General features: G+C 45.5%; 1 protein-coding gene across 2 annotated transcripts; it reads right to left on the bottom strand.

Annotated features, from left to right (window-relative positions):
* Positions 1–131: 131 nt before the first annotated feature.
* SEC24C (SEC24 homolog C, COPII coat complex component) lies at positions 132–25,149 on the bottom strand. 2 transcript variants are annotated; one of them, XM_082673600.1, is made up of 24 exons: positions 25,070–25,149; positions 23,087–23,286; positions 20,264–20,399; positions 11,619–11,794; positions 11,035–11,409; positions 10,585–10,721; positions 9,259–9,327; positions 7,841–7,952; positions 7,484–7,611; positions 6,165–6,303; positions 5,844–5,959; positions 5,544–5,668; positions 5,191–5,382; positions 4,892–4,985; positions 4,560–4,676; positions 4,034–4,204; positions 3,434–3,530; positions 3,199–3,344; positions 2,837–2,975; positions 2,566–2,684; positions 2,289–2,468; positions 1,836–2,027; positions 1,511–1,600; positions 132–1,366 (listed from the first exon to the last, which is right to left on the bottom strand). In XM_082673600.1, exons 2-24 carry the CDS (start codon positions 23,256–23,258, stop codon positions 1,226–1,228), a joined length of 3,363 nt encoding a protein of 1,120 aa, XP_082529726.1. In that variant the 5' UTR covers positions 23,259–23,286; positions 25,070–25,149; the 3' UTR covers positions 132–1,225. The 2 variants fall into 2 exon arrangements, with proteins under 2 accessions (XP_082529726.1, XP_082529727.1); XM_082673601.1 differs by lacking the exon at positions 9,259–9,327.
* Positions 25,150–27,419: the final 2,270 nt, after the last annotated feature.

The following is a 27,419-nucleotide window of genomic DNA, read 5'->3' as shown; positions in this document are numbered from 1 at the left end:
GCCACAGGGGCACATGGCGCATGCGCAGCTCAGTGGCCACCTCAGCCGGCCACTTCGCGGGAGCCGCTAATCCTGGCAGGAAGTACTGCAAGGAAAGTGATACGTCACAGATAAAACGGAGGCTGCTGGTTACATCTTAATTTATTTTATTTCTTTACAAATTAAAGATGCATTGAAAAATAAACCAACGAAGAGAAATGAGAGGTCCAGAGCAGGGGCGTCCCGGGCTGGGAGCAGGCAAGCCTGGCCACCATCAAGCCTAGCCCTTGTCCTGCCCCAGCTAGGTGGGGTTGGAAGATAACTGTCAGCCACTCTGTCGGTACGAAAGCCTGAGTGGTGTCCTAGCAGGAGAGACTAGACACCTCTGCCTCTCTCCCCAACAACCTCCAGCTTGGAGAGCAGTGCTTCCAGCGGGAGCTCAGAGTGGGATGCGGGCTGGCTCTGTGAGGTATTGCAAGTCGATGGCCAGGCTCCCTACAGAACCATCCAGTGTTGGGGCCTCTCCAGCTGGAAAGGAGGCTGATACCGCTACCAGGTCTTAATATACTTTGCAACTCTGTTCCCAGGCTCATTCATTTCTGATTACGTGCCTCTATTCACCAAGTGATCACCAATCATTTCAGGAGAGAGAAAGATCAGTGGAAGCAGAGCAAGAAAGCTAATCAACCACCCTCAGTCACTCTGAGTTGGCTGTTGACTTCCAGGCCCAAGAAGACTGACCACTTTTCTACCATCTATGGTCTATACCCCAGCTCTTGTGCACCTGTAAGTATGTTTATCCCTAATATAGGAAGTTGTTGATGACAATGAGCTGACTTCGCAGCCCCTCCCCCTGTAATACCCTGGGATCCTCACTCCTTCCTGTCTGCCCTTCTCTTCTTGGAGGCTGGTCCAAAGGGACACATAATATTATCAGGGTCTGGGTGGCTCCAAATCCCCCAACACCAAATCATATACAGTGAACTGAGAAACTACATTCATTACGACAGGATTAGCAGGAAAATGGTAAAGTGAGGGGACAGGGGCACCTTCCAACAGCAGGACATGACAGAGTGGTAGGATACTTGAGCCCAGAAAGAAGGTGTCTCCTTATACCTCCCCCTCCCCCCAAAGAGACTGAGGTCAGCTTATATGACTTATAATATATGGAACTGTCCCAATTTCTCTGCTGTCCTGGGGTACTTTCTGGAAGCTGGCCTGGACCCTATGCTGTTTACCACATGCTCTAGCTCAGTAGCTGCCGAATCTCCTTGTGCATATGACAGAGAAAGTCCACATAGGATGCTCCGCCGCTCAGGCTCTTGTCTTCCACCAGGAAGTGTTTGAACAGTGTCTCCAGCTTGTCCTCTTGTTTCACCACAATAAGCTATGGCCAGAACACAGGGTCATGAGGCAGGGCTAAAGGGAATTAAACATGCCCTAAAATCCCATTATCTAGTCACTTACTCCCCATCCCCCTTCCCAGTGAGGACTTGACAAGGTAAGAAATCCAGGTCCGGATCAGTGTTACCTTCATGTACCGTGATCTCTGTGCCCTCAAACTGTCAATGAGGCCTTGCACCTTCTTGGACAGTAGATTATCCAGAACTGGCAGAACACTCTGGAACACAAAATTCATTTATCCTTATGGTAAGGTATGCTGAATCCAGAAGTGAAGATGGGACAGCACAGATTTATGCATTATCTGAAATATGGAAGCCTGTGAAGAATGACAGCACCCTCCCTCTCTAAGTGTACCCTGCTATTTAAGGGAATGAACACACTTTTCTTGGCTCCTAACTCATATCACAGAGTCTACTTCCACACCCACATTCTCCTTGACTCCCTGCCCTCACCAAGCCACTGGTGATCTGACTGAAGGAGGAGACACCGAAGAGGCTCTGGACAACACCCTGTTGGACACTTGCTCCCACCCAGAGGAAGAGGTTGAGCCCATTCTCCAGCAAATATATATCCCCGTTGCTTAGACGCTCTTCAGATGCTCGAACTGCTGGTGGTTCAGTGGTATTCTCAATGGGAGACTTTGTCTAGACAAAAGGAAGGGGGCAAACGGTTACCAAGGACCATAAGACTCGTTTGCCCACCCACACCCCCATCCTCCACCCCCATACACACGAAATTTCAGAAAGCTAAGCACCTGAGTAACTCTCAGTATGAAAATATTACATCAGATAAGATAGGTAAAAAATTCATGAGTGTCAGACACAGATAATATTAATCCTTCCCTTCGTCCTCCTATGATGTCCCTTTCTCACTACAATGTCTCACACTCCAGCACTCAGTCGCACCAACGGTAGGAGCCGAGGATAGAAGAAGACATTGGTCTCAGCCACATCCATGGAGGTAACCAGCTGTCGGACGTAGGCCCGGTCATCAGTAGTGACTTCAGCTCCAGGCTGCAGGACATCACTCTTCAATACACAGTTCAGGTAAACTGGGAGTAGCTTCATGCACTCAGGAAGGATCAACTAAGGGGGTTATCAAAACAAAGTCAATAATCATGAGAAATCCCTCCCAATGCAAAAATGTATCCCAACAACTCCTCCACCAATATGCTTGCCCTACCTGTCCTGCAGAGGAAGGGCTGGCACAGTTCTTTCTGTAACAGGCCAAGATTTGGGCACACTGAGTGATAAGAGTGTCACGAACAGTCTTCACAGGGCTGCTCAGGACCCCCCGGTATGCTGGATGGGAAAGGGAGACAGCACAGTCAATGGTCAGCCACTCCATCACATGCGCCTTCCCACCATCACACCCACTCAGGAATGCTGAATTGTTGACCATCCTGGACCTTTCTCTTAGCCCCAATCCCACCCTGCCCTGCCTCTGCCCTCACCAAACTTGGCCATGTAGTTGATGAGCGTGTCAGTCTCACAGTTTCGATACAGATCAGCCAGCTGAGTGCAGCAGTTGAGGGCCAGGTTGTGGATGCGGAGCCGTCGCTGCCCTGCACAGCTGGTGTAGAGCAGGGCACACTAGGGGAAGGGAGAAAGGGGGAATTCACACCCCTCCCTCAGCATAGCCCTTGGAAAACTGCCTCTGCTATATTCTTAAACTAGAAGACAGACATGAGCCATCCCTTCTCCAGCCTCTTCTAGTCTTCTCTACCCATCCCTCACCCCCTTCCCTACAGCCTGTTTATATCCAGTGATATGACCGCGGACACTTCTTCCCCAACCCCTGCCTCCTGTCCCCTACCTGCAGGAGGGCTCCATTCTCTTCATTGAGCCGATCGTCATGCTTGAACTCCACAGTCACCGTCTTGTCCCCATCCAGCCCAGCCAGCTCCACATCTGTTGTGTTGTTCATGTAGAAAGCCCCAAAGAAATCTACAGCACGGATACCTGAGGCCACATGGACAGGGCTAAAGGTATGACAGGTGCCTCCCTCCAGACTGAGCCCCCCCACCTGCTCTTCTCCAACTAGGACTGACCAGTGCTTGTCCGGACCCGCATCACAGCATCAAAGCCAACGACCTTCTGTACATCCCGACGCAGGTCACTCAGGAACCGTTCCTGGTCATTTTCCACCTGCATCCCCCCAGGCTCAGAGTCACATCACTGACTACATATAAACAATCTCCCTGCACCCCCTCCACTCTACAAGCCTGCAGAATCATAATGACAGTAACAGTGAAGATAATGATGTTGATGATAATGATAGCTTTTAAGCACTTATTACATATTACATGCCAGGTATCCCATTAAGTGCCTTACATATAATTACTTAATCCTGATGATAAATCCTAATTAATAACTATAAAAATCCCATTTTGTAGATGAAGAAACAAAGGAGAGAATAATTAAGTAATTTATCCTAGGTCACACAGCTGGTAAATAGTAGGGCCAGAATATCAACCCGGGACTGATTCCAAGCCCCGTGCTCCTGACTGCCACACTCTCTTCTGTACACTGTGCAGTCTTCTCCTCCAACGCTATTCCTATTAATGAGTCAGCAGCTAAGGGGCCACTCCACATGCAGGCAGGCATTCCCAGTCCTGCTTCCACCTGCCACCCAGAGTCCCATGCCGTACCTGAAAGCAAGCGTATTTATAGACAGAGCCACCAGTGAGCTGGGGTACAACAGAGAGCGTGGCCACATCCACATACTGGTTAGGGAAGAGGAAGAGGTCTACGCAGCAGCCTTGGGCCACACACTCTTTGGCCAGGGTCTGATAGGCACCTGTCTGAGGCTGGAACAGAGTCTGGGGAAGAACAGGAAAAAAATGTTCAAAGATCCCAGTTCCACCCTGCCTGAGAACTGTATATGCTGTATATGTAATATGGGATGTTCAAGGACATGTAAGACTTCAGATGTACCTCTCAGTTTGCAATAGTAACAGAACAGTCTCTTAAAAAAAAAAAAAAGTCTACCAAGGGCTTTGGGATGGGGTAGAGGTGTGGGAGCAGTGGAGAAGGTTGGCAGTCACGGATGTGACATGTGAAAGGGCAGAGGATCCAGTCCCAGTCTCCCTCAAGAAAGTTAAGAGTACTGCATTGTGAATAGACAGCATGTTCCTCTGTAATAGAAAGTCCTCCCCGCAGCTCCCAATCCCACACCTTCTCCTTGTCTGTGTTGATCAACTTCCTGTCGTCTCTGTTCTTCAGTTTCCCTGGGGCCTCTGCAATGGGCAGGGAGGTGTGGAACAGAAAGAGCTTCCCTGCACACTCAGCAGCCTAGAAAAGAAGAGAGATCTACTTGTCCATTCTTTCCTTTATTCATCCATTATTCATTCATCCCTTCCCTCGTCATTTACTCAGTGCCAACTATGTCAGACAAGCTGACTCACTGCACAGCCATCAATCACTGAAGATACAGGGGTTGTATCCTAGGGGGTAAGATGGTCAGAAGACAGTGTTGCAGAGGTGGCTGCCAGGGACTCGAGCCTTACCTTCAGAGCCTCCATCCCAGCCTGGATAACTGGGGCAAATACTGTCTCTGTCTCCCTTGTGTCTGCAAACATTTCTGGAATCTGATCCAATAAGCTGAAGAGATAGGTGATAGGAGGCAATCAAAATTGCTATCCAAATTTCAAATCCCTCAATTCCCTGAAGAGTCATCTGGCCCCCAGACTCTGAGAACTCCTGAGGCACAGCCTCTGTACATCTGCTGAACGCTCTGCTCAACTCTCTGGCCTTCTGTGGTTGTATCCACCCCACCCCTGCTTTACCCCCACAGTCTAACTCCTACCTGGTGATGACTGCTTGAGACTCATTGACATTGACCAGGAAGCCATCCAGCAGTGGCACAAACATGTCACCCACATCAGATACAACCATCATTTGTGGCTGGGCCAATGAGCTCTTCACATTGTAGAAGTGGAGCACCTTATTATAGGTGACAAAGCCAACGCGGATTGCTGACTCTTCTGCCCCGCCCTCCCTGTAGAAGGTGACATTGTTACCCACGGTTGCCAACTTCTCCACCACCCAACTTCATGACATCAGGATCCACGATGTGCTGAGTTAACCCAGCCACCCACCCCTAAGCCCCCTCCCCAGGCATCATTATCCAAAGGAAGCACCTCGGCTCCTAACTCTCACCTAGGCAGGAAGTCTAACAATGACTTGAGCTCCTCACAGAGGAGCCTAACAAGACCACTCCTGATGGCATTGTAGGAGACGTCAATCATGAAGATGAAGGCAGGAGGGCTGGGGAACTTATTGTTCTGCAAAGGAAGGAAATGGTGGCGGGGGTGGGAGAGGGGTATTAGTAAGCAGGTCAGTTGACTAGAGAGAAGTCAACACCAAAGGGGACAATGACGGGGTGAGGGAAATGACCACAGCAAGTCTTAGCTGTCTCATTGTCCACCCACTGCTGCTCCCCACGCTACCTTCCCTCACCTTGCAGTAATCTACAGTGGCCAAGAATTCATAAGAACCCAGGGACAGCTCAGGACGGTCATAAGCATCCACACGTTTGCCGGTATGATCCAGATGTTGAAAATACTGGGGGGGAACTGTGGGGAGTAGGGCAGAGTGTTACTCAAAGGTCCACGCTCAATCTTAGTTGGGTCCTGGCTGAGCTCACTCTATTGCCCCACATCCCCACAGGCGCCTTATTTCCCCAACTCCTGAACCAACGGACCCTCATCTATCTAACTAGAAAGAGAACAATGAAGATGCAATCCAGATCCCCCCCAACCCCAGCCTCTGTGAACATACCATCGTTGATACAGCTGCAAAAGCAGCACTGGAAGCGCCTCCCTCCCTCAACGAACTGCATGAAAGGGCACATGTATGCTTTGCAGCGATTGCAGCGCAAAGGGCCAGATTCCCCGTGGTCGACAACATACGGTGAAGCCTAAAGAGCAAAGGGGAGGGGCTCAGACATAGAGGGAAGCTACAGCAGGGAGCTATATGTGGCAACAGATGAGGAGGAACAACCTGGAGGGAGAAGGGCATGGCTCAGATAGTCTGCCTGGGGAGGGAGCAGAGAGAAGGGGAACAAGGACAAATGTCAAATGTCTCTAAGGAATGTCCCTAAGAGTCTAAATTCTATAGTCCCCTCTCCTTACTCCTCATCTCTAGAATTTCACTTCTTCTGGAAAGAGAAGAGCAACTGTGGAACTGGCCCAAACAAGCCAGGGGCTGACATGGATGTATGAGGAGAAAACCAGAGATTACCCAGGATTCTCATTTCTGGCCCAATCTTCAATCCCCTTCACTCCTGCTCTAGGATCTTGACTCCTACCTCCTTTCCCAACAAAGTATCTATGACATTTGTCCTCTCCAATCCCTGGATTTCTGTGAGCCTACTGACGCCCAGGCAGATGTCACCCTACAGATAAGAGACCAGCAGCCAAGTGTCCAACCATCCCCACTGAGACCCAGGAAAAAAGAAAGAGAAAAACACAGAACAAGACAGAGAAACAGGATGTAAAGTGAGCCGTGAGTATCCAGTTACAGAGAAATCCACCCCAAGTTCATTAAGCTAGGCATGAATATGAGGGTATCCTACCAAGGCCTGGCAGAGCAGCTGCCAAGCTCTCTCTCTTTCAATGCTGATTCCAGGGATTGGGGTGACAGATCATGGCCCAAACCAGGTAAGAAGGACTACTGGATCTTAATCTACCTTTTTCCTTAATATGCTGTCCTAACATCTCGACTTACCTGGGATGACAGGACAGCATACAAGAAAAAACAGAATGATGTGCTTCTAATCATCTGGAGATGACCATGCTATGAGACGTTCCTGCAACCAGCTGTCTTCTCCCCTACAAGTTGGCCTTGACTCTTTCCATAATGTGTTTCCCCTGTGGACTCTGCTCCCATCCAGCAATTTCTTGGGCTTTTACTCTCATCCCTACCACCCCTTCAGGCATGGGCCCTGTGATAGAAAGCTATTGAAGATATTCACCCCTCCCACCCAACCAAGACTTCTTCCATTGTGACTGCCAGAATCACATGTAGGAAGAAGTCTCACTCCCCAATCCCCCTCCCTTCCTCCCTTTCATTATACTCTAGTCCCTTCCCTGACTCACCTCTTCTGGGGGCAGCCTTGCCAGCGGCTTGATGACAGCTGCTAGGGGCACCTGAGCCTGCTTAGCCATGTCAGATGTGCAAGGGATATTATAGGATGTGCATCGGATGTATCGGGGACTTGCATTCCCTGAAGCGGAGGTAGAAAAGCTGAGTCAGATCACAGAATCACTCCAGACACTGGCTCTCCATTGCCAATCCACCCCATCATCCCAACAAATGCTAGAGCTGATGGTGGCTTTTTCCCCCTAGAGACCAATGAGGGACTGGTCTCTGATTAAAGACTGACAAAGCCCCATCCATAAGCTGATAATGCTGGAGAAAAAGTCCCTGCAGGGAGTAATTAATGCCCTTCTCACCTTGGTCTTTCACGAGGAAGTTGGTGGTGACTAAGGGTGGCACCTGGCCCCGCACTCCAGTAACAAATGGCTCTGAACCCCGGTTGTTCCTGTCATCCTCAATAACCTGAATCTGTAGGGAAGAGGTGAAATGAATGAAGTGACAGATGAAAAGGGAGTAGCAGGTCGCAGAGAGCCAGGAGAAAGAAACACTGGAGCTGCAGCACAGAAACTAATAATTTGCCAAGGAACACGCCTCATGCACCAGGCCTGCTCTCCTTTAGGAGATCATATAAAATGCTGTAATGCCAATCTTCCACTCCACAGTCAGCAGCAACATGCTGGACAGGCAACATTGAGAAAGGGCTTCTTTATGAATCGCCCTGATCCCAATAAATGGTGATCACCCTGTTATAATACCTACTCCAGGAAAGCTCCAGCTCTTATCACAAGCCTTCAAACGTGATCAGATTCCACTTCCCTCCCCCATCAAGCCTCTGCCTCCCCTTCTCTTCCCAAGACACATTCTGAATCAGAGCAGGGGAACAGACAACGGTAAACATGTAAAAATGAAATCTACCTGGAATGACTCTACACTCAATGAAAGTAGAAGGGACAGGGTGAGGAGAGGATTACACAGCAGGAAATGATCAGGTAAGGTGAGGAAGCAGATGCTGCCTTATTTTCAGGTAAGCATCAGTGTGTAAATATGGAAGAAGAGGATATTATAGCCCAATCCTCAGTCCCCCACATTTTGACAGACCCAGCAAAGGAAAAAAAAAGATTTTGCAAAGCTGGTGATCAGACCTTCATGCAGGCTGATAACCTTTGGTCAGTTACTTCAAGATGGGTTTGGTAAAACCAGAAAAAGTAAAGGGAGAAGAAGACTCTGTATCCCATAGGAGAAAGAGTTGAAGCTTAGAAATATATCAGAGTCAAACAGACTCTCCAGATGAGAAAGTGGCCCACACTTTCCCAAACCAGCTGACCCCTCCCCGTAAGAAATGAGCTTCCCAAATTTGTACATTAGTAGCCACCTACCCACATGTTTCTCTACAATAAGCAGTAGACAAATCAAACCCAAAAGGGAAAGATCTACTGTTCAGTTTTGTCCTGTTCCATCCTATGTCACATGCAGGCTCCTGGAGGAGCCAGCAGGACTAAAACCAAAGCTTAATATGCCATCTGACCCCACCCTTCGATCCTGACCTTCTACCATCCCATACTTAAAGGCACTGCTAACAGCTTGCTACTTCTTCATTATATGGTGACTCGAGGCATGCACATCCTTCTAGCTTGTAAAAGCAAGGGTCTAGAAGGACTAAGGGAAGAGGATGCGGAGGGATGGACATGGTGGATGAGGTGAAGATGAGGTCACAGGCATGCATGGGTGACATTAACACAGGGATGACACACACACACCCACCCCCTGCACTTACTGGACTAGGAATGGCATCAGGGTCTATTCTGTGTCTGGTTTTCTGCTGAGGAGGCAGCTCATTGAGTTGCTTTTAGTGTTTTAATAATAAAGGCAGCAGGGGAATACAGGGAGGGAGACAAAAGAACAAGAAGCAGATGTTACTTCTCTCAGCCCTGATGAGTTAGACATGAACAGCTAACTCATGGAGTTAGCTCATACTAACTCCATGGAGCCCAGCTCATACTGCTGAAATCAGGCCCCCCCAGATCAGAAATTCCAAATGTTTCTGGGCCAAAAAAGAGCCTTTAATGGCTCAGGCTATGATGTAGAAAGATAAGGAAGGGGGCAAATAGGAGGCAAGAGGGGTTATACAGAGGGGCTGAATGGGAGAAATTTTAAGAAGGAAGAAGAGGGATGTTCCCTCCAAAAGGCCAAGCCTCCCATGTAAGAACTATTCTTATGCTGAAAGAAGCCTCACATCCAACCAGACTCTCCTTACTAAAGGAGGGAGAAGGAAAGAGGGACTGCTTAATCCTCTAGAGTCCCCCTTTGCCAACTGGGTCCCTCACCATGATAGTTCCCCAAAGGAAGAGGGAAGAGAACAGAATGGAATATGACAATGGCTAAGCATGGTGAGGTAATTGACATAGCAAATGTTGCAGACAGAACTATAAAGTGGCCTCCACTTGGGAATACAGTACCAGCCTCTATTCTGTGTATGATGAGGAAGGCCTGAGTATTCTGATGGCTCTAAGGGTGAGATTCACCCTCTTCCTGGGAGAAGCAACTTCCCCACATCGCCCTTGAAATTGTAGATCACTATTCCCCATCCACACAGCAGCAGGCTAACAAACAAAAGTATTGGAGGCTTCCTCCTAAAACACTGTCCAAATAAGGGCAGAGAGAATCCAGAGAGGCTTTCCTTTTCTTACCACCTAACACCAGAGAATTTCCACCAGCTCTACCCGTTAAGAAGACTGCTATCCTACTAGATCTAAGAGGACAAGACCTGGACCCACCCACTACTCCACAGAAGAGCAGAGGTTACCGTGCTCTGTCCAGCAGTGGCAGAATGCAGCACTCAACCCAGAGCTCTACTGATACTGCTGATCACTCCTGGTTTCCCTTCCTTTCCTGCCCAGCTATGAAGTAAAAGTGCCCCCAGAAGATTTCTGGGACTTCAAGTTCTAGTTAAAGAGTCAAAAATTACATCTAGGTTCTACACCTACAAGATGATGAACGAAAAGGAAAATCAGAAAAGCCTAGGCAAACATCTCTTCTAGGTTGACTCACTTATCTGGCAGCCACAAGCACCTTCCCCAGGACCACATAAGTATCTACTTACAGGGCTCGGGATGGCATCAGGGTCCAGGCGCTTAGGAGGCAATGGTTGAGGAGGCCCAGGCTGACTTCCAAAAGTGGCTGCTCCTGGGTAGGGACTTCCATAATTGGACTGAGGGCCCCGGGTTGGTCCAAAGCAACCTAAGTGACAAGGACACAAGGTTGATGAACAAATTATTCCTTCTCTATCTCTTCTTAAGGCCTCACGGAAATTACTAGACTCCTATAAATGTAGAATTGAGAGGTACAGTAGTGACCATTCAGAGAAAGCCCACACTACCTGAACTAAGAGAAAAAAAAATCTTATAAACCCCAGATCCTAGTAATAATACCCTGAAGCTGTCTATCTAGTTCACCACTTAGCAAACAATACTAAAAGCAAATAAAAACAACAACAAAAACACGTGAACTGCTAAAGCCTTTGGCTCCTAGGTAGACCTTGGGAAAAACTCACCATTTTGTTGCAGCTGATAGCCTGGCTGCTGGGAGGAGTGCATAGGTGGTAGTGGTGGTCCTGGGGGCCCAGTCATTTGGGTGCCAGGGGGCAGAGCTTGAGGAGCAGGTGAGGACACGTGGTTGGGCTGGCTCACTGGGGGCCCCCCAAAACTCTGTCCAGGCAAGGGAGGACCAGTCATCGAAGGCATCCGAGGACCCCCTGAAGCTGGGGGTGTGAAGCTGGAGGCCTGTAGTGGGACAGATCGCTGGGGAGCCTGGGTCCCAGGATGACCCTGGGCCTGGCCAAGGGGAGGAGCTTGGCCCTGAGGATAGGAGCCATACAGACCAGAGTTAGGGAAACTTCCTGAGGCTGAGGCCAGCGATGTTGGTGGGCCTGAGAAGTAGAAGAAGTAGAGTCAGAACCCCAGTCATTCTGCCTCCTTGTTCAGTAAATCACTTTCCTTTCCACATGAGGGGCAGGAATGACTTCTCCCATCTGCTGGGGCTCAGAAGCACAAGAAATAAAAGGGATTCAGGTATAGCCCCAGAGTCTGATGCTTCTAAAAAGAAGGGGACAGTATTCCTGTGGTCACAGCTACTCACCATAGCCTAGCCCTGAAGGTGGAGAGGCTGGGGCCACAGTACCACTGATCTGCATTCCGGCCAGCTGAGCCGTCACCTGTGCACTTGTTGGGGGAGGGCCATAGGGCTGAAGCACAGCTGGCTGGCTGACCACAGGGGCCAATATGGCTGACCCAAATGGCTGATACCCAGGGAGCCTGCGAAGAGAAGGAAGGCAGAGGTTTCTAGTGGGCTGAGATACCCTTCAAAGTTGGCAGGAGCTCCACATCATATAGGAAACTATATTGTTTTACAGCATCTTATTCTCATCTGGGCTCTTATATGGCTTCACATTTTTATATATTTGTGAATAAATTACATTCCTCATGATCTACACTGTGATTATTCATGGCAAACCTTGTTTTCCATTAGGTTCACTCCAAAAACATGGTTGAACACCCTCAGATCAGAGTATTATTTACTCTGCTAGTTAGATTATCACCTCCTCTGCCTTAATCCTTTGTTGACAAACCACCTCAGTTCTGTAATCTGAAGCACTGAAGGAGTCGAAGGGAAGGTGCACAGAAGCATTAACACAACAGGAGCTTAATAATGTGGGCTCAAACAAATGCAGTTTGATTGTTTAACTTTTAAACCAAAGTATCACTTAATCCTGGGAAAGATGTTAGAAATATCCTTAAGATTAGAAGAGCAGGTCAGCTAAGTCTGGCATTCTATGCTAAGCAGAAAGATGATGCTAACTCTACCAGAGTTAAGGACTAGACAAACAGGACATAAACCAGGTAGCCTTCTAGCTGGGTCTATCTAGCAAAGCCTCGTTACTTGGATAACTGTCTTGAATACTCCCATGGTATCAGATGGCATATTAAAATATAAATTCAAAATCATTCCAATATCATTGTATACCAACTAGCAGTTGCAACAGTGTTTTACAGTAATGTTACTGCAGAAATCTATAACATAGATTATTATACATAACAAGCTCTTTCTGGGATTTCAAGAATGAATCAAATTCTTCACAACGATAGCCTGTTAAACTGAAATTCTGATTTATCCTTCCTGCTTATTTTGTCTCTACTAAATAACTAGAACTTTATTATGTTTGGTCAGCTTCTAATAGTTCTGCAGTTTCACACTTTTCATTTGTTCATTTAACTAGTATTTTCTGGGCAATATGCTAGTGAAACTTACCTCCCTAAGCTCTTTGTTGGGCTTTGCATTTTTTGTCTTCCATAGCAACAAACATACTGTTAGCCCCATGGCAGATGCTCATAAATCCTTGTCAAAATAATTATATTCCATGGTACTACTCTATTAACATGGATAATACTCTCCACTACCCAGTGGTATTCTATCACATACCATAGTAACAATAAACCAACACCTTATCCGTACATGGCTTTATAATTTACAAAGCATCTCTAAGTGCTTTATTTAATTCTCACAGCAAATTAATGAGGGAAACAGAGCAGATAGAAAACTAAGACACTAAGGGTATAAGTAGCAGACTATTCTAGAACTAGAACCCAGACCCAATTCTTAGTCCAATGTATCAATACTTTACTTTTTAATTGTGAAATATAACATAAATAGAAAAAAATACATAAAACATATACGTACTGCTGAATAATACAAAAACCCATGTAACCGAAAAGCAATTCAAGAAATAGAATACACCAAAGGCCCAGTGTGCCTCTCCTCCATCACAGCCCTCTCCTTTCTCCCAAAGATAACTACTTTCCCAACTTCTTGATAATTGTTCCCGTATCTTTAAAACAATATAATTCAGCTATGTCAGGTTTTTAAACTTTTGTAAACAGAATCACATCGTACATACTCTGAGTTTGCTTCTTTTGTTCAACGATGTTTATGAATTCATCTATGCTGTTGCATTTAGCATTCTCTTTCATCACTAAATATTATTCCACTAAATAAATATGCCATGATTTACTTAAGCATTTTACTACAGATAGATATTGGGGGTTTTCCAATTTTTGGATATTATCAATAATGTTGCTATATTCAATCATATATTCAACTTGTTTATATACACATGAGTTTTTTCTAAGGCATATAGCTATGAGTGAAATTACTGGTTTATATGATATGCATATCTTTAATTTTAACAGATAATTCCAAGTTATTTTCCCATAGTAGTTGTACTAATTTGCATCTGACCACCAGTGGATGAGAGTTCCTGATACTCCACATGCTCAGCAATAATTAGTACTGTCAGACTTTTTAATTTTGCCAATCTGATGGATACACAGGAGTATCTTGTTGTGTGTTTTTTTTAAATAAATTGATTAATTAATTTATTTATTCATTTTTGGCTGTGTTGGGTCTTCGTTGCTGCGTGTGGGCTTTCTCTAGTTGCAGCAAGCGGGGACTACGCTTCGTTGCGGTGCCCGGGCATCCCATTGCGGTGGCTTCTCTTGTTGCAGAGCACGGGTTCTAGGCACAGGCTTCAGTAGTTGTGGCTCGTGGGCTCTAGAGCGCAGGCTCAGTAGTTGTGGCGCACAGGCTTAGTTGCTCTGCCCTTAAACTTAAGCCTGCAGGTTCTCAAGATAATAATTTCTACCTTCTCCACAGGCAGCCACTCTGAAAACCACTGAAAACCACTGAAAACTGAAAACCACTCTGATTTTCAGTTCCCACTTTGTCTCTGGCACTTGAGGATTTCACTTTCTTTCTTTTAAGCTTGATTATGTATTTGAAAAAAAAGAATTGTTTCTATTTCCTCTCCCCTTTCTAGATGTTTGTGGCAGAAGGGTTTTAGGTTATATTAATCTACTTACCAGCTGAAATTCTTTCACCTGCCTTCATATCTCCACTGAAACTACAACTGTCAATGACGTCGAACCTTGCCAAACCCAACAGTCAATTCTTCGTCTACATCTCACCCTTCAGCAGCAAATGACACAGCTGATTATTCTCTTGACTTCCTAAAATACTCTCTTCACCTAGTTTCAGGATGCTACTCTGTCATGGCTAATCTCCTACCTCACTACTGCTCTTTCTCAGTGTGTGTGTTTGTTTGTTTGTTTTATTTGGCTGTGCCAGGTCTTCAGTTGTGGCATATGGGATCTTTAGTTGCAGCATGAGGGCTCTTAGTTCCCTGACCAGGGATCGAACCCAGGCTCCTGCATTGGGAGCATGGAGTCTTAACCGCTGGACCACCAGGGAAGCCCCTCATTGTGTTTTTGTTTGCTTGTTTGTTTTGCGGTACGTGGGTCTCTCACTGTTGTGGCCTCTCCCGCCGCGGAGCACAGGCTCCGGACGCACAGGCTCAGCAGCCATGGCTCACAGGCCCAGCTGCTCCATGGCATGTGGGATCCTCCCAGACCGGGGCACGAACCCACGTCCCCTGCATCAGCAGGCGGGCTCTCAACCACTGCGCCACCAGGGAAGCCCCTTCATTGTGTTTTGATAGCTCCTCCTCTGACTGCCTTTTTTTTTAAAAAATAAATTTATTTATTCATTTATTTCTTTTTGGCTGCGTTGGGTCTTCGTTGCTGTACGTGGGTGAGCAGGGGCTACTCTTCATGGCAGGCTTCTCATTGTAGTGGCTTCTCTTTGTTGCGGAGCACGGACTCTAGGAGCACGTGCTTCAGTAGTTGCAGCACCTGGGCTCAGTAGTTGTGGCTTGGAGGTTCTAGAGCGCAGGCTCAGTAGTTGTGGCACACGGCCTTAGATGCTCTGCGACATGTGGGATCTTCCGGGACCAGGGCTCAAACCTGTGTCCCCTGCATTGGCAGGCAGATTCTTAACCACTGCACCACCAGGGAAGTCCCTCTGACTGCCTTTTACATGTCAGTAAGCTCCAAGGTTCAGTCCTCATCTCTACTATTTACTCACAATGCTCACTTTCTAAGTGATTTCATTTAGTCCCATGGCTTTAAATAATGTCTCTATACTGAAGACTCCCAAATTTGTATCTCCAGTCCTGACATTATTCCTTAGCTGCAGATCCATATACAACTGCCTATTCAGCATCTCTACTTGGTAGCTGGTAGCTTTCTTAAACCTATAATGTACAAAATAAAACCCTTCATTTCACCCCCCAAATCTGCTCCTTCTCAAATATTCTTCATCCCAGTAAATAGCACTATTTACCAAATTGCTTAAGTCAACAGGTTAAAAGACATCCAGAATTCCTCTCTCTCTCTTAACTCACATCTAATCCTACCGACTCTACCTTCAAAATATATCCCAAATCTGACTGCTTCTTACCACCTCTACCACTACCATCCTAAACCAAGCCAAGATCATCCCTTACCTGAACTACCGGCAATAACCTCCTCATAGGATTCCCTACTTCTACTCTTGAATTCAGCGAAGTGACCTCTTTTTTAAAATAAATATATTTGTTTTAATTATTAGAGAATGAGGAGAGCACAAGCAAAATTTTTAAAAAGTAATGTTTTTACTAATCACATTTGTGATAGTATTAGTATTGTTATACTGAGATTGTTGTGTATAATAAGGGATAAAATAAATGAGAAATTGTGGGATATTCCAATATTCAAATTCCATCATCCCCACAGTCTTGAGAATCAAGACTCCTGGTATGGAAGAAAAGAGATACAGATATAATGAAGAGGTTAAGTAAAGGTTCTGTAGTCTTGAATTTGAACTGAAAGTACGTATTTAAACTAATGAGGTATTATAACTTTAATATATGTAGGTATGTATTTCTTAGCTACGTCCACTGAAGAGGCCTAGGAAGTGACCAATCAGGCAGCAATGAACATTCCTAGTGCCCAGGTTATAGTCACAAAATAACATTTCTCACCAAAAAAATAAAGGATTTCTTGGAAAAATGGGTAATTCCTGGTCTAGAATATAAATGTACAAGATAAGCCTGAAACATCTCATTAGACCTAAAGATTACTAGGGTCATGTCAAAAGGACTCAGGAATCAACTTGAAGAGGCTCACATTGGTCAAAGACAGGACACTTTATACTCCAATAATGATGATAGTTGCAGTAATTTGAAACCCATCAAATATGTTTAAAACTATAAATTCATAATGATATTAAAAATAAGAGTTGGTCACCTTGTACATAACTGAGAACCAACTCATTTCCCTATAAACTAGGAAATAAAGGTAAAGAGTCAAGCATTTATTCTACATGAATTGCACAACCTGTAACCAAATAACAGATGACAAGAACTGTCTAAAATGGTATTCAAACAAATAAATGAGGAAAACAAAAGAATTAGAGTATCACCATTTTGTAAACCCAGTGAATTAACATACATATGAATCAACAACTAGTAACATCATAAAAAGAGAGACATCAAGATACTATGTGTGGGGCTTCCCTGGTGGCGCAGTGGTTGTGAGTCCGCCTGCCAATGCAGGGGACACGGGTTCGTGCCCCGGTCCAGGAAGATCCCACATGCTGCGGAGCGGCTGGGCCTGTGAGCCATGGCCGCTGAGCCTGTGCATCCGGAGCCTGTGCTCCGCAACGGGAGAGGCCACAACAGTGAGAGGCCCACGTACCGCAAAAAAAAAAAAAAGATACTACGTGCCAGGCTTCCTTGGTGGCACAGTGGTTAAGAATCTGCCTGCCAATGCAGGGGACATGGGTTCGAGCCCTGGTCCGGGAAGATCCCACATGCCACGGAGCAACTAAGCCTGTGCGCCAAAACTACTGAGCTTGCGCTCTAGAGCCCGTGAGCTACAACTACTGAAGCCCGCGCACCTTGAGCCCGTGCTCCACAACAAGAGAAGCCACCGCAGTGAGAAGCCCGTGCACTGCAACAAAGAGCAGCCCCCTCTCGCCGCAACTAGAGAAGGCCCGTGCACAGCAATGAAGACCCAATGCAGCTAAAAATAAATAAATAAAATAAATAAATAAATTTATATATAAAAAAAGATATTATGTGCCTTCAAAATCTTGCTCCATCCTATCCACAGGGATCAAATCTGGATCCAGTCTTTGGATTCAGCTGCCAATTTGCAGGAAATACAAAGGAAAAAGGAAAATACTGAACTGCAACATGAATATACAACCCAGATAATCCAGGCTGTGGGAAACTCTTCAGGTCAATTAGCTTTGAGTCCTCAACAGATAAACAGTAAGAAAAAGAAAGAGATAAAAAGGGAACCTATGGACTTAAAAGACACATCAAGTTGTTTTTTCTTAATAGGTAAAACTAAACTGTGGTGTCTAGGGATGTACCTTTGGATGTAAACTATTTTAAAAAAACACAAGAAAGTGGCTACTATAAAAGTTAGGATAGGGCTTCCTTGGTGGCGCAATGGTTGAGAGTCCGCCTGCCAACGCAGGGGACACGGGTTCGTGCCCCAGTCCGGGAAGATCCCACATGCCGCGGAGCAGCTAAGCCCGTGAGCTATGGCTGCTGAGCCTGCGTGTCCGGAGCCTGTGCTCCGCAACGGGAGAGGCCACAACAGTGAGAGGCCTGCATACCGCAAAAAAAAAAAAGAGAAAAAAGTTAGGATAGGGAAGGGAATTCCCTGGTGGTCCAGTAGTTAGGGCTCCGCACTTCCACTGCAGGGGGCATGCGTTCGAATCCTAGCTGGGGAACCAGGATCCCGCATGGCCAAAAACAAAAAAGTTAGGATAATGGTTACCTATGGGGGGAGGGAGAGAGCGATGATTGAACTGGAACACATGGAAGGGGTTTTAGGGGTGCGTGGCAGAGTTCTATTTCTTGATCTGGGTTGTAATCACTTTATGAAAATTTACCAAGCCATACCTTTGTTTTGTATGTTTTTTGTATATGTGTTTTACATTACAATGAAAAGATCCATCACATAAGCGAACAAACAAATAAATGGGGAACATGTTACTCTCCAGCTTAAAACTCTCCAACGGCTTCCCACTGCAACTAAAATCAAATTTAAACTTCTAACTATGGCTTAGAAAGCATTACATGATATGGTTCCTGCCTATGTACCTACTTTATCTCCTCCACTCTCCACTATGCTCTAGACACACTGGCATTCTTGCTCTTCTTCACATCAACCAAATTAATTTCTCTACCAGGGCCTTTGCACCATTGTTCCGTCTATCTAAGACACTCATCCCCCAGATCTCTGGGTACCTCCCTTCATCATTTCACTGTGGTTTCAAACATCACTTCAGAGAGGCTTTCCTTGACCAATGTATTTAAAACAGCTTCCTACCTCCTCACTACTCATTCTCAATATCCTTATTCTGTTTTATTTCTTTTTTTTTTTTTTTTGCGGTACGCGGGCCTCTCACTGTTGTAGCCTCTCCTGTTGCAGAACACAGGCTCCGGACATGCAGGCTCAGCGGCCATGGCTCACGAGCCCAGCCGCTCTGCGGCATGTGGGATCTTCCCGGATCAGGGCACGAACCCGTGTCCCCTGCATCGGCAGGCGGACTCTCAACCACTGCGCCACCAGGGAAGCCCTGTTTAATTTCTTATTTACATTTGACTACTTGTTATCTTCTGTGTACTCCATGAGACTATAAGCTCACGAGGGCAGAGACTTGATCTGTTTGATAATGCTTTATCTCCAACCTCTAGAACAACATCTGACACATAGTAGTACAAAATAAATATTTTTAAGTGGATGAATGAACTAATGAATTCCCTATACTGCTTCTCAGAGTTTTCCAACACAGAGGGTTAGGGAGAGTTTCCTAGCCTCTTTCTCTGGGCTTACATTCAATGTTAAAAATGTGTATTCTGGACACCTAATAAAAATGTCACTAAGTGACTCTTCCACTACCACTACCTATGCGTAGTTATACTTTATTCTTTGTTTACCAAAAAACAAACAGCATTCCAACAGAGATGACTGCCCTCCTTTAATGGACTTCCATGCAAAGACAAGGGTTTACTGAGTCATGCACCACCAAAGTTTTCATCATTTACGTAGTTTTCCTTTGAGTATCTTTCCTTTCATAACTGGTCACACTCAAACTTAACCAATAAGTCCTACTAAGTGCCTGATCTAAAGGAAAAGGGGAAGTCAGAAGAGACATAAATAATCCTGAGGTTCTTTTCTCCTGTTTTTCCCGTAGGGTAAGCTCAGAAGGACCATAACAATGATTATAGATATGTCTAGTCAAGGAAAAAACCCAAGTTCACAAAAATAGAAAGAATATGAAAAAAACCCAGGTACTTAGATGGGTCAATAATCCATAGGGTGGACATCAGCAGCACCTGTAACCTGCAAAAATGAGAACAAAATACAAAAAGATGAAGGGAAGAGGAAAAGGGATGTAAGAGAAAAGCAAAGGAAAAAAAAAGAAAAGAAAAGTAAACAGGCCCTCACACATTCCTAATTCTTCCAGTCTCATCAGACCAATTTTAGGTTGAGCCAAATACGTACCTCTGAATGGACTTGAGGACACGGCGAGGAGGAGGAAGGGTAAGCTGGGACGAAGTGAGAGAGTGGCATGGACATATATACACTACCAAATGTAAAATAGATAGCTAGTGGGAAGCAGCCGCATAGCACAGGGAGATCAGCTCGGTGCTTTGTGACCACCTAGAGGGATGGGATAGGGAAGGTGGGAGGGAGAGGCAAGAGGGAGGAGATAATGGGGATATATGTATATGTATAGCTGATTCACTTTGTTGTACAGCAGAAACTAACACACCACTGTAAAGCAATTATACTCCAATAAAGATGTTAAAAAAAAAAACAAATACGTACCTCTGCATCTGAACAGTGGAGCTTGGCCCATTCTGTACATCTCCTTGTCCAAACTGGCCATATGCAGTCTGGCCACAAGGGCCCTGTGCTGTCGAGGCTGGAGGTGCCCCTGAAGAAGGTGGGGCTCTTGAAACACCTGAGGGTAAAGAAGAGAAACTAAGCAATTGGGAAATAACTTTCTCCTCCACCCTGAGCAAGGAATGCAAAGCAAGAATCAATAAGCTCAGACCAATAAGCTCAGACCTTTACTGCAATATCACAAGCATAATACCATAGCTTGGTAATGAAAAGGACACCATCAACATGCAACTCCAGCTACAGGAGATTCTGAACATGGATGCCCAGCCAGAGAGCCTCTACTCTCCTAGACAGGTATACTACAGGTGAAGCTGTAGCCAGAGCCACAAAAATGTAGGGCCTTCCTATGATCACCATACACTCTCACTCAATCCAGGACAGTCTAACGTTCTTACCCTAGACAAAACGTCAACTCTTTTAAGGAAAAGATCTGGGGCTTCCCTGGTGGCACAGTGGTTAAGAATCCGCCTGCCAATGCAGGGGACACAGGTTCGAGCCCTGATCCAGGATGATCCCACATGCTGTGGAGCAACTAAGCCCGTGAGCCACAACTACTGAGCCTGTGCTCTAGAGCCGTCAAGCCACAACTACTGAAACCCGTGCGCCTAGAGCCCGTGCTCTGCAACAAAAGAAGCCACCGCAATGAGAAGACCGTGCACTGCAATGAAGAGTAGCCCCTGCTCACCGCAACTAGAGAAAGCCTGAGTGCAGCAACAAAGACCCAACACAGCCAAAAATAAATAAATAAATAAATAATTTTTTTTTAAAAAAGGAAAGGATCCCACTCCAGAACTCAGAAACTTAGAGCATACTTGAGAAAGGTGGCACAGAAGGTGACCAAGTAACATTCTAAACTAGGTTGTAAAGAAAGGCACCTCTTAGAAAGACTATTCAGGACATCCCTGGTGGTCCAGTGTGTAAGACTCTGTGCTCCCAGTGCAGGGGGCCTGGGTTTAATCCCTGTTCGGGGAACTAGATCCCACATGCATGCCGCAACTAAGAGTCCGCATGCCACAACTAAACATGCCACAATGAAGATCCTGCATGCTGCAACTAAGACACGGCGCAGCCAAAATAAATAAATAAACATTAGGAAGACTATTCTGCCAACCTCTTCTTCATATATTCTACTCATCCTACGCATCTTCTTTTCAGCCATTTCTAAGTGTTGGCACTCCCAATAGCACATGGCTCAGGAAAGTATTCCCACGGGTTGGAGAATTTGTTCCTGCCCAACTGTTCAGTCAGGACAGGTCACCTGCCCTCCAATTACTGCTGTCACTATGTCATCACAAAAGCTGTACTCCATCCTTTCTGCTCATCAGAGCTGCCATCAAAGCTACTTCTACTCCCCCCAAGCATCCTTCCCACATGAGATGCAGGAAGAAAGCAATTAGTTACTTGGCATATCACTTTGGAAATATTGCTGACCCCTGTTCAAACTATTGTTTTTTTGTTTTTCTTTTGCTCTGCCCCCAGTAGAGATTAGACACTATAGAACCTGCCTACAGGAATATGATTAATCTGAACCTGCTCACTAGCCATCAAAGAACCAGATACGTTTTCCTCTCAATAACAGAGCTTCCTCTTGGGGCAATGCCAAACTCCATCTTGATAAGCCAGGACTTGATAGATCAGAGGTGGACTCTGTCCAGCCAAAGTCCCAACCCAGAGTAAGGCTCTCCAAAGCCCTGAGACCTAATCTCACCACTTCGCAATTTTTTTTTCCAAAGTCATAATTAAAATGGTCATAACTTCAATCATTTCCCAAATCTTACCTATGCCTCCTTGGTGCCTTCTTTTTCCCATATCCCTTTATGGAATTTACTGTTTTAAAAAGCATAAAGCATTTGGTATACCTAAGTCCTTAGCTAGCCTAACCAAAGATCAAATGTCAACCATTTTCTAAAAAACCCCTATGAATAATATAATCTGTAGATTACCAGCTGCTCTTCATGAAAAAGTAACGTAAAAGCCAAACACTGATCCTAAGGCAGCACCAGATTGGTTTCCTCTTATTTCCCTGATATTAGACAATATCTAAGAAGCCAAAGAAACTCAAACAAAGGAAAAGGAATGATATCAGCAGAAAGATATGAGAGGCACCAAAAATCAGGCACACAAACATCACACTTTTCATCCATGAACTAGTTCCCCAAGTCCCAGAGTCATTTATAGATAGAACTATGAGTCCGATGAGAGGCATTATCAATATACATGAGAAACAAGTGATTTCAGAGAGACTTTAGGTCAACAGAAATAATTAATCCTAGTCACAGGCTCTGGACGAGCTGCGACCACAACCCTTCCATCCAGCTGTGAACAATGCAGCCAGGTGAGGCTGCACAGGGTGACACCCACAGGAAGTGAACTGCCATTGAACCTGGAAGATGTGCTCCCACTAGATGTCTTAAGGCAGAGACACAGTCGCCTTATAAAAAAACAGGGAAAGGTGGGAATTCCCTGGCAGTCCAGTGGTTAGGACTCGGCACTTTCACTGCTGTGGGCCTGGTTTCGATCCCTGGTCAGGGTGTTAAGATCCTACAAGCTGCGAGATGCGGCCAAAAGGGAAAAAAAAAACAGGGAAGGGCAGACTGCCCACAGGACTCTCAGTGACCAAGAGCCAGATTCATGTTCCTCAATCCCAGTCACCACAACCTTTTAGGCAGCTTAGGTAGGGCAATACAACCCAACCTGAAGACTACTAATTCCCCTCCTCAGCTCAAAGGAAGCTTGGAAACATACCTGGGGGAGGGGTTTGCTGATAGCCTGGTACTGGGCCATTGTAGGCTCCATAGGAAGTGGGGGCGGTTGTGGGCCCTGGTTGCCCACCATAGCTGGATTGATGATGCCCTAGGTAGACAGGCTGGGGCTGCCCAAACGGCGGCACAGGTGGAGCTGACTGGTTAACGTTCATTATGAGAGCATCCCCGACTTGGTCTCACCTATTAGATGAGAGAGAAGAGAGAAATTAGTCAAAATCAGTTTTCTAAAGAGAGAGCACTATTCACAGTAGGAAGTAGAAATGGAAAAGGACTGACCTTATCAGGTAGTGATCAGCCTAATCATTCTCACACTACTACAGGATCTTTGTAATTTTCTTCCCCAGACAGCAGACAGACTGCCTCCTCAAAGTAAGGATTTTGTTACTCTGAACCCTATGCTTTGTCACTGCCAAGAGGGTATAAATTTCAACCTCAGATAGGCCCATTGGAATGGAGCAGCAGCCTCCATTCCCCAGTGGTATGATTTCTAGTGTCTAGTCATACAAGAAGTCCTGCCACTGATAAACTATTGTGATATTACAGGTAAATGAAACAATGCTCTCACTTTCCATTCATTCACTCTAGCATCCATTCATTCCACAAAATTGAATACCCTCTAGTGTGCTAGTCATTTTTAATCACCCAGACTACATGTCTAAAACAGATTGGCTAAATTCCCTCCCCCTCAAAAGACAAATTTTAGAGTAACCGGTTAGAAAAATGACATTCTTTGGCTAAACTGCAGTAAATCAAGTGCTACACCATCCCCAGTCTTCCCACCAAAAAAGTGTATGGACCTTAGAACTGAATTATTAAAATCACTAAATGTAAAGAACAGCTCAAAACTCTAGCAAGGTATCAGATTAGAACTGAGTGCAGGCCTGGCACAAAAACTTCTCACAATAACCTAGGGAAACAGTTCAAAGATCAGTGGCAAAGTTAGATTTCATGGAAAAAGATCATTCACCTTATCCTTCTAGCAGAGGGGACTGTATTCCCCTCTGCTAGAAGGATTCCAGTACTAAGTATTCCAAATCCCAATGCACTTCTCCAACTCTCCTTTTTCTGCTCTTGTATGCTTGTAATGAATCTAGGCCACCACCAAAATTATTACAATCTTGCCCAGCAACAAAGGAATAAATTGGAGAGCCTTTCCAAGGTCCTTCCAAGAACAGGACTATCTGATCACATCTACTCTTCATAGCCTGATCATTCCAACTCTCCTATAGACAGAAGGGACCCAGGAAGCATAAGAGCTCACAGCTACTGCAAGGGAACAATGGGCCTCTCCCTTTGCTAGGTAGGGCCATCTTGACTACAGAAAAGCTGAGCTGCTCTTGGACTAGAACTCTTTAAATTCAAAGCCATCTCAGGAGCTGTTCTTCCAAATCCTAAACCTCACACAGGTCACTACATTAAGCTTGACGGATGTCCTCCTCCTCTTATTTTCCTAAAGTCAGTGTGGGGGTGGGGATGGTAGGAAAGGAGCTTCTTCTCGAGGAAATAATCCCCTCAAACACACCCAAGAGTTTGGAGTCAGGCTCAAGTTTCAACTCCACTCTGGGTGGACAGTCGAGGGTGACAACCCAGGAGGCGGGGCAAGCTTCCTAGAACTCTGAAAGTAGTCGAGCTGTGGAGGCTGGGAGCGCTGGGGATCAAGACCGAGAAGCCAAGCCAGCTTCTCGGGCCGCGATGAGAGAGACTTCCACTAAGTAGGAGATCGAGCGTCTTGCGCCCTTCAACAGGCTCAGGGCAGGAAGCGGGAGCCGGAATCTGGGCCGGGAGAAGAGAAGGGAGGGTCTAGGACTGATTCTGGATTGTGGATGCATGAGGTGAGGGTCTCTCCCCGGCCCCCGCCCCCGGGCCCCTCCCTTCCTTCTCAGACAGGACCCCGATCTGGCCAGTGATACCCCGGCCTCTCCTCTGCTTTCCTACCCACCAACCTCCCGAAGCCACTCCTCACCCGGCTCCAGATCCAGGTTCGACTTCGTTCCTAACGTCAAGGCTCCCTGGCTCCACTTCCGGTTCCGAGGGGGCCGGCGCGTCGCCCCCGGAAGTTCCACCCCCACGCTCCAAGGCCACTCCTTCTGCCACGTCGGCAGTAAGTACGCGCCGAGGAACCCGGATGCCGCACATGCGCTACTTTCCCCTCTCGTCATGGCCGACCCCTAGGGGCTCCGCAGTTTTTTATGCATTTCCGTTTTTGTTTTTGTTTTTGTTTTGCCCAGATGTCCTGGTAACCTTATGGTCCCACCAGCTGAGATGTGATTGAACTATGTTTAGTAACTCTTCTTCCTATGACATCTTAGAAACCTCTGATTTAGAGTTCTGTAGCGATTTCCTGCTGACCCCTGGCCCCATTGATTTCCGTCTTGGAGGTTCTCACCCATGACCTTTGCCGGTCTTGAGATTTGCGGAGCGGGGCGTACAATTTTTTTTAAATATAATTATTCTGATGTAATATATCTTTTTAAAATTTATTTATTTTGGCTGACCCATGGGGCTTGAAGGATCTTAGTTCCCTGACCAGGGATCCAACCCATGCACCGGGCAGTGAAAGTGCAGAGCCCTAACCATTGGACCACCAGGGAATTCCCTTAGAACCCTGTAACGTTAAAGGGCACTAATTCTGCTTTCTGGGGTCATGTGTTCAAGTTCTGGCTCTACAGTTCCCTAGCTAGGGCAACTTAATCTCGGCCTCAGTTTCTTTCATTTGTAAAATGAAAAGAATATGAATGCCCTTCTAAAAACTTGTTGAGAGTATGGGATTAGGCCACAAAGATTGCCTGGCACCGTAGTAAGTGCTCAGTAAAGGTCACTCGTTATTAGTTAACCGTTTTTATAGAGCGCCTTGGTTTAGATGCAGAGCACTGCCACAGCCTGATAATCTCTACTCTTAGAATGCCCCCAGCCTTTTGGAAGAGCTACAGTTCCTGGAGTAATTATTATTACGCCATTTAATAATAACAATATTGTAGCTAATATTTGTAGGAGTTTTTAAAATATACATAACCTCATTTAATCCTTTCAATAATCCTTTCATTTAATAATTATTTTTTAAGCATTGTTGTGTTCCAAGCCATGTTCTTGGGTCCAGGAATACAGTAGTGAACAAACAAAAGTTCTTCATCAATTTAAATAAGGTTTTGTAATTACATACACGTATGATAAAGCTATAAAGAAAAACAAAGTGGGAAGTCCCAGGCAGTCTAGCGGTTAGGACTCCACGCTTTCACTGCTGGAGGGCTTGGTTTCTGTCCCTGTCTGGCAACTAAGATCCTGCAAGCAGCCTGGCCTGGGGCCAAAAAAACAAGAAACAAACAAAAAAGCCCCAAAGTAACAAAATTCAGGCTGTTGGTTACCTCTGGGGAGGGAAAGAGAAAAGTATAATTGGGAGGAACATAATGGAGCATCAATAATATTAATAGTGTTCTATTTCTTAATATTCACATCGATATTTACATTATTGTTATTTTCAAATAGTTCATATGTATTATGTACAATTCATTTCAAAATAAAAGTTTTTTTTTAATAAGGAAGAAAAGAAATGGGGAAAAAGAGCACTGGTGTAAAGGAAGCATTTAAAGGGAAAAAAACATTAAATGAAGAATTTTATGACCAATGTGGGGAAAAGTTCTTGCTCTCATATTGTGCACAGTAAATTTTAGTTATTCTGAGGCACAAAGTGGTTCATTCATTGAAAAACTTGCACTTCTAGTCGTTGCTGGAATCTGTTATTAGGCATTGAGCACGTTTTAGTGAACAGGCAGATTTTTCCTGTCCTCAGGAGTTTATAGTGGAGGTCAGTGTTTCTCAAACTGTGATCCTGGGAGCAACAGTATCAGTTTCACCTGCGAAACCTGTTACAAATTGCAGACCCACCCTAGGCATATTGAATCAGAAATTCTGCAGGTGGGGCCCAGCAAGCTATGGCCCTCTAGACAATTCCATTGCATGCTGAAGATTGAGACCCACTAGTCTAGATTAGTAATTTGCGAAATTCAGCTAACATTTGTTGAGCAATTGCCATAAACTGGGGTCTCTGTTAAGTATTTTCGCATAATTTATCCCATTTAACACGCCAGCATAGGAAAGTAGGTATCCTCTGTTTTGCTTAATGTTGCACTCCTAGTAAGTAGTAGAGTTTAAATTCATAGTTTCTTGAGAATAGAGGCTGATACGTTGCATTTTATTGGTTTCTGTATCCCCACTCTGGTTCTCAATCTTGGCTGCGCATTAGAATCACCTGCAGTGCTTTTTAAACTGGCCATAGCAAAATAAATAAATAAATAAAAATAAAATGGCCATACCAG

Source organism: Grampus griseus (genome assembly GCF_964374135.1).
Source record: "Grampus griseus genome assembly, chromosome: 16".
Taxonomy (NCBI): domain Eukaryota; kingdom Metazoa; phylum Chordata; class Mammalia; order Artiodactyla; family Delphinidae; genus Grampus; species Grampus griseus.
This window is presented reverse-complemented; position numbering and strand designations above follow the sequence as displayed.